General features: G+C 35.8%; 1 protein-coding gene across 1 annotated transcript; it reads right to left on the reverse strand.

Moving 5' to 3' along the window:
- Nucleotides 1-277: 277 nt before the first annotated feature.
- Nucleotides 278-7,446, reverse strand: LOC111910030 (protein TOPLESS). The gene is made up of 26 exons (XM_052769780.1): nt 7,256-7,446; nt 6,706-6,851; nt 6,332-6,511; nt 6,129-6,242; nt 5,888-6,046; nt 5,636-5,813; nt 5,419-5,542; nt 5,126-5,235; nt 4,875-5,046; nt 4,670-4,779; nt 4,400-4,469; nt 4,234-4,307; nt 4,041-4,136; nt 3,832-3,927; nt 3,637-3,764; nt 3,326-3,560; nt 3,080-3,241; nt 2,890-2,991; nt 2,608-2,754; nt 2,235-2,345; nt 1,965-2,144; nt 1,738-1,866; nt 1,484-1,579; nt 1,186-1,374; nt 903-1,072; nt 278-727 (listed from the first exon to the last, which is right to left on the reverse strand). Exons 2-26 carry the CDS (start codon nt 6,783-6,785, stop codon nt 514-516), a joined length of 3,426 nt encoding a protein of 1,141 aa, XP_052625740.1. The 5' UTR covers nt 6,786-6,851; nt 7,256-7,446; the 3' UTR covers nt 278-513.
- Between the last annotated feature and the right edge of the window lie 208 nt (nt 7,447-7,654).

Below are 7,654 nucleotides of genomic sequence, written 5' to 3' on the forward strand. Positions count from 1 at the left end.
AAATTTCAGATTCCTTTAAAAAGGGGACCATTTAAAAGGGTGGATAACGGTTCTCAGATCCAAAAGGACTCATTCTGAATACGGTGGCCGTTTTGTAAATTGCGAAAAGGAGGTTTTGTAAATTGCAAAAATAGAGGTTAATTTCTGTAATTCCTGAATTAACAAGTGGATATCTCAAAAAAGAATTGTATCCTAGATATCTAAATTAAATCAACAACACGCCCCTACATCAATTACCCAAACCCTTCCAACCGTTTAGATCTTCTAGATATCTAAATTAATTCAACATCTTTTCATTCAGTTTTACCAGGTACCGAAACAACGTTATCGTGGAAAAAACAAAATAAACAACATTTTTCACCATTACAAACTTCCTAGCAGCATTTACCTTACACACAAGAAGTTAGATCTACAATTCCCCATGTCAATCACACCACCAACATAACCTAAACCTTTCCCAATCCCAGCAAAACAAGCGTTTAAAAGAGCTCATTTTGCCACAAAACCACCCCGTCATCTCGGCCCTTGTTCCGACCCCGAACCCCCGACAGGCGAAGACGCCGCCACATTGCTCGTTGATCCGTTTTCAGCCGGCGGTGGCACCCCCCATTTGCCTTCTGATTCAAGCGGCTCAAATACATGAACCACACCATCCGAAAGACCCAATGCAAACTGATTTGGTTCTTGTGGGTGTGCCGCAATCACCATCGGATGCACATTTAGATTGCTACAAAAAAAATGGAAAGATATGAAAACCGTATTGTTAAAATTTATTCTTCAAGCAATGCAACCTCTGAGCTGAGCTGGCCCACACTGTCTGTGCCCTAGGGCGTCATCATGTGAGATGTAAATCAGATACATAAGGTTCAATCCACGTTGCTAAGATTTGAACCCTTGATTACCTGAGAATGCTTGGGGAAAGATAAACGGAAGGATTGATGCGACAGCGTAAGCGTAGGTGAGAGGCGGTGAAAACACACACGGTTGCATCCAAGAAACATGCGTATATGAGTTGACTATCACATGAAAATGTCGCGTGTGATATTGGTGCTGAAGATTCACGTTGGACCCACTGAAAGAAAAAATAAAAACAATAATTTCACAAAAAATTATCCCCGTTTGGCTTTGTGATTAGATACTTTGCCACCTCTTAATAAAAGAAGACAAAAAAAACTGAGTTCTCACCTGTTTCACACATTCTAGTTTTGATGTTTCGTATATAGCCAGCTGAGTCTCATGGACAACAAGAAAATGGACTTGATCATGATGAAACTGAACCCGTGTATCTGATTGTGCTGCTGTTGTCCTACCTTGCGGGAGTGGCAAGTATTTTGCTTTTTGTTTTTCCCAGCCATCTGAACTCCATACACATAGCTGAAACAAAAATGTTTTCACCAAAAAAAAAAATTAACAAATCTCGTATTAAATTAAGTTGAAAGTTTTCAATAATTCTTTTGACATGGCCTTTTTTATGTTTGCTAACCTGTGAATCTGCACCAGATGATACAAGGACATTGAGCACATGAGAGAAAGCAAGCCCCGTGATTCTTTTTGAGTGACCTTTAAGTTTGCTTTTCACCTTCATACCAAAATATTAAGCTATATGAGTGTTTTATTTTCGTCTTAAAGCTGAAAGAAGTCACGACTTAATGGAGAATACTTATTTTTTCCTTCCATATCCACAAGTGTGCCCTCGTTTTATCAAATATTTTTTACAAATTGTATGCAATATTTTACCTCATCCACACGAACGTTGTAGATTTGGATTGTGGAATCATCCATTCCAATAGCAATAATGTTGTTATCTTGAGGATGGAAAGCAAGAAACGTTGCTGCAGGTGGTGGGGCCATGAATGTTGTCATCGTCTACATTTTACCAAAATTCAATAAGCAAAGTCAGTTTGAGATCTCAAAATTCAAACTTTTAAAAAGTGAGGGGGTGAAAAGGTAAAAATAAATCTTACCTTGAACGTCATCATGTTGAATAATGAAATCTTTCCTCCTGATGCTGACATTACATAAGAATCGTTTTTCGATAAAGCAAAACAGGACACGGATTCTTCAGGGTTCATGTCTGCCACGTCATTCGTCATTAAAATCCCACTTGAAGGTTGCCATAATTGTGGTGAAATCCCAGCTGTTGCCTGTTATATATTCATAATTTTATGAACATGTTTTACTACCAAATTTATTAATTATTAATATTATATATCATAAATAAGCATCGATCTTACCTTGCCACTTGAGTTACGTTCATTACGTTGCCATTTCCATAATAAATGAATCGCATTTGATGCTAATGCCAAAATGGCATTTCCCGAATTCGTATATATCAATCTTGATATCTGAATGATAAAAGGATAGAAACAATCATGAGACTAAATATTTATTGGTCTGTTTATAGAGTATTTCACTTTCATTTCTTCCCATTAGAGCATTGTACTTTGAAAAATCTATATGGTTGTAACAATGCAATTGTGTAGATTTTTCAAAGTACAATATTGTAAAAAGAAAAGAAAACAAAGATTCAATGCTACAATTGGGTAGTTTTTTACTACAAAAAAATGAAAAGAGACACAAAATCAATAGTACAATGCTATAATGTACCTTTGTTACTCTCATGTTTTCTGGAAGCTTCAATGATCGACACTGAGAAGATTCACTTATCTCAGTGAGCTTCCAAATCTTTGACTTATCATTTGATTCTTCAGTAATTCTTGGTTTCACATCCGGCATGTTTCTTGTATCTCCATTCTAACAAAACCATATACTTATATATAATCATTATCAATCAAACAAACAATAAAAATATATATATATATATATATATATATATATATATATATATATATATATATATATATATATTAAAATTATTAAAACACATACCACCCCAGAAATAGACCCAACGGAGCCCACCCTTTCTGCTAATCCGGCACTAGTGGCGGCAGCCGCAGCGGCAGCAGCAGCAGATATTGTATTTATGGCAGGCTGCATATCATCATAATTATATTAAAAAAAACATATCATAAAGTAATTAGTGATAAAAAAAGAAAATGTGATTTTGACTTTTGAATACCTTTGGGGCTTCTGGTGTTCTTGAAGCAGCATCATAAGAAAGATTCTCAAAAGTGCGAAGCAATCGAAGGCCATCAGAATTTGCCAAAATTTTGATTCCATTTTCGTTTGAAGAAACAGCCAACAGAGCACCATCTTTGTTAAATCGGATACGTGGGCTTGCCTTCATATAGAACAAATAAAATGTAAATTATATTTCATGAAAGGTTTTCTTGAAAGTTCTATTATTTGAGATGGATGAAATTACCGGAAGACCCCCGTCAGCATCAACACTCATCAAAAGCTGTGTGTTGTCCATATCCCAGTATTTGATTGAGAAATCATCACCAGCTGCTAAAAATCGGTTTTTTGTTGTATCAAATTGCACTACACCAAGAGAACGTTTTCGGAACCCTAGATACGTTCTTTTTACAGCTCCTTCACTTTCATTCCATTCTACAATATGTGATTCCCCATCTTTGCTTGTTCCACATGAAAAAAGTCTTTAAAGAAGAAAAAAAAGTTACAACCCCATAAATGAGAAAATAGCTCTATGGTAAATGGGATGATGTATCAAACCTTGTTCCATCAGCACTATATGCCATTGTTGTGCACCAACGACCAGGAGCTTCATAATCAACTCGGGATCCCATGTTATCATATAACCAAGCTTTTATCTTCCCATCAAGAGCTGTTGAAAATATAAACTGACAAAAAAGACGTTTTAGTACATGATTCACTTGAGTAACAAGTGGAAAATATAACGTGTGTTACCTGAATGTTCTCTTTATAGTGAGGGCATACGGAATATACAGGAGCATCATGGCCTTCAAAAGTGTATTGTCGTGCACCAGTTGCAGCATCCCATACCTACAATCAGTCATATCACCAAACATTAAATGAAAATTTGTGTAATCTTGATTAGGATAATTAACAATTATTGTGTATAACTGTTTGTGAACAAGTTACATTAAAAAACAAACCTTAATGGTCTTATCATCCCCACATGTTATCACGCAAAGCTGCTTATTGGGATGGGAGAATGCAAGATCGTTTACTCCACCAATATGAGCATCAATCTGTAACAAAAGGGTTGATCCGTCATTTCACACACGAATAAATATCTATAGCAAAAGACATGAATACCCTCATCATTGAAAATAACACTATACAAACCTCGAGATGCTGTCTCACATCATCTCCCCCGTGATATGAATATATTTGTACAATATGGCGTGAATATGCAACTCCTATTCATATGAAACAAAATCATATTCACTATTAATCTATTATGTTTTAATTGATATGAATAATAAATACTGATATAATTAGCAAGACTCACCAAACAAAGAACCATCCGGACTCCAAATTACACGGTTCACAGAGACGCCAGGATCTTTTACAAGAGCAGCCTAAAATCAATAAAACAATAAGAGTTAATAAAGAGTTGACTTTCAAGAGGAAGTCTTGACTTTTTACAAATTTGCCCTCATTAACTTTTTTCTTCCATTTCCCCAAGTGTGTTGTCATTTTCTCAAATAATTTTGAGATAGCGTTTATCCAAATAACAATTAATGGGAAACAAGAAACAAGATTTAAGAAAGGGAAAAACCTGCATAGGCATTGAACAAGCACCAAGATCCCAAACTTTGAAATTTCTAAGAACCAATTTGTCCCTCGAACCAACTTCCCATAATCCTATATCTCCCACATTTGTCCCAACTGATGCATCAAGTTCATGTAACCAAAAAGTCAATATCCAATTAAAAGTCAACTTAAAGTTCTTAAATCGATGAAAACAAAAGAGATTTGAGCACCTAAGAGTAAAGTTTGTTGAATCGGATGAAAATCCATGCTCATAGGAGATGAACCCTGGTTAAGAGTCCGGGCAACTGTCTTGGGCAGATCATCAGGTGCATTAAAAGCTTGACTATGACTACTACTATGCCCCGGGAATGAAACGGGCAACACATTAATTGGCAAATTCACCTGTTGTAGTAACATGTGTTAGAATTAGATATAGCTAGAAACATAAATTATAAACAATGAAATTTTTATTTCAAATTACCTCTTCATTTATGCCCATGGGCCTTGTTCTTTTGCTCATATGATCTGAATCCCCAGAAGGGAAATCTAAGCTAGGATTTGTCGGTGGGGTCCTCGGATGCTTCAAAGCAGCTATCAATTTCAATATTGCAACAAGTGTTAAGTGTTAACAGAATAATCAGTAAGTAAAGCTATATATGTATCTTTTTTTTTACTTAATAGAGAAAGAATGAGTTAATCTATTTTCTCAGATATTTCTAAGCATATCATTTATTCAGACAACCGTAAAAAAAATTATCATAGTAAGATGATGACCTGGCATAGATGGCCCACCGAGACCAATTGCACTACCGGAAACACTCGGATGAGCAACCGCCGGAGGGTTAGACATCCAACCAGCAAGCGGGGTTGGAACGGGACCCGGTGTAGGTTGAAAAGGCTACAAAAATAAGGTCAAACTTTTTCAAATTAATACGCCAAAATGGTCAAAGTTAGCTGACAAAAAGTCAAATACAAATGGTCAAATACAAACCCCATGTGCACCCAAAGGAGGAAAACCACCAGCTTTAGGTAGTGGGCCAAGCAATGGATTATTTGCAGGTGATGGAGCACGAGCACCATTCGGTTGTCCACATGAATGATCCACAAATAAGGTTTTGATATCGGGATTTGGCCTAGGGTTTTTACAAAGTTGATGTTGCCAATTTAAGCTGCATATATAATTAGATAATATCAGGTTAATATACGTTAAAAATTTTGAAATGAAAACGCGTATACGACATACCTTTGGTTGATTAGAGTCCGTAACCTTGAATTTTTAAGATTTGGGAACTGTAATTTGTCACGAAACAAAGGATTTGCTTCAATAAGTTTCTTGAGCTCCACCAACATTATAGCTCGAGCTGATTTTGTATCACCGTATTTAGATAACTGCTCATTTTCCCTTTAATAAAAAGAAATCGGTAATAAGAAAGTCAAGTATATTGAAAACCACTTGATGTTGAAAATATTTGTATGAAAAGTACCTAAAATTCTCCAGTGTCAATAATTGAGTTATCTCCTTGAAAAGCTCTTCGTTAAATGAAGCAAAGACTTTAAGATCCTTTACTAGGATTTCAACAGCCTTTGATCGATCATGCCTAACAAAGAAATGTGATGCACAATTTATTAATATAAGATTTATAAAAAAAATTATTCGATTTTAACTTGGAAAAAAGGAAATACTTACTTGTCTAATGCTTCAAGATACTTTTGCTTCCTGATTTCGAAAAAGATCTTCATTGAGTAACGATTATCATCCACTTTTGTAAAACCCGAAAGGTACTTCTCAACGTCATCCCAATTTCCATTCTGCACCTCATCTTCAAAGTACTTCATGTTAAAGAAAAATCCTGATTCTTGTTCCAGCCTGAAATAAACCCTAATCAGACCAAGTTCGATGCGTATTTTGAGTTATTAATGAAGCATCTCTGAAGCCTGTCTGATTCTGATGATATGATATCTTAAAAAAACACTTTGAAAACATCCTCGTAGCTTTACGTACGATACTAAAGAACAGGAACATAAAAACCCAACTGAAAGAAAGAGAAATCAAGCACTTACTTGTGAACAGTCTCCTTAAACTTTTCTTCATCGAGAAACTGTAAGATCAAGAACACGAGCTCTCTACTTAGAGACGACATTGCAGCTCCGCCGTCCCCAAATCGGCGAGATTGAAAATTAGGGTTCTAACTTCTAACTAAGCAGATCTGTAAAAATCCCCGAAAAAAGTAAGAAAAGGAAAAAAGAAATACAGGGTCGGCAACCCAAATTTTCCCAAATAAGTTAATCAATTATTTATTGCAAGGACCAGGTTCACGAAAAGAAAACATTTATTGCTTCGACACAGACTTCAAGATTTAAAAATAAAGTAAAAGTAAAAAAGCAAAATATTTCAAACCCATTAACCAAAATCTAGATCTTCAACAACTTCATCTTCAATCCACCCAAACTGCAAATACCCATGAATCTTTTGGTTCGCTTGAGCAAGGAGGCGTTTAAAAGTTTAAAATTTTATTTTTTTTTATAATAGAAAGAAAGGAGAGCATAAACTTCAACAGATCAGAGAAAAGAAAGCAACTTTAAAACAGAGACTGAGCTGAAAGAGATTCACCTTAACAAGATCGACGGTAGAACAGAGATGAAGAAACGGGGAGGTCGAGGTAGAAGAATACAGACAGAGTCTCTCTCTCCATATATATACGCATATCTATATCTATCTATATATGTTTATATATATACATACACGTATGTGTGTTTCTCTCTCTTCATCGGTCTTCTCTCTCTCTCTCTCTACCCTATCGTGCGGAAAAAATTAAAAATGAGACATTATTGCAGGAATAGCGAATTTTGTAGGGATGGAGAACTTCGAGTGGGTGATAAGTAGTTTTTCTTATCACGCTATATTCTCTATCTGGATGATAAGTTATTTGGCTTATGATATGTGGATGGAAGTGGGTCCCATGGAGCCGGCTAGCTTTGTCTTTTGGTCATTGGGCTCGGAATCTCCAGC

Source organism: Lactuca sativa, chromosome 1, assembly GCF_002870075.4.
Source record: "Lactuca sativa cultivar Salinas chromosome 1, Lsat_Salinas_v11, whole genome shotgun sequence".
NCBI classification, from domain to species: domain Eukaryota; kingdom Viridiplantae; phylum Streptophyta; class Magnoliopsida; order Asterales; family Asteraceae; genus Lactuca; species Lactuca sativa.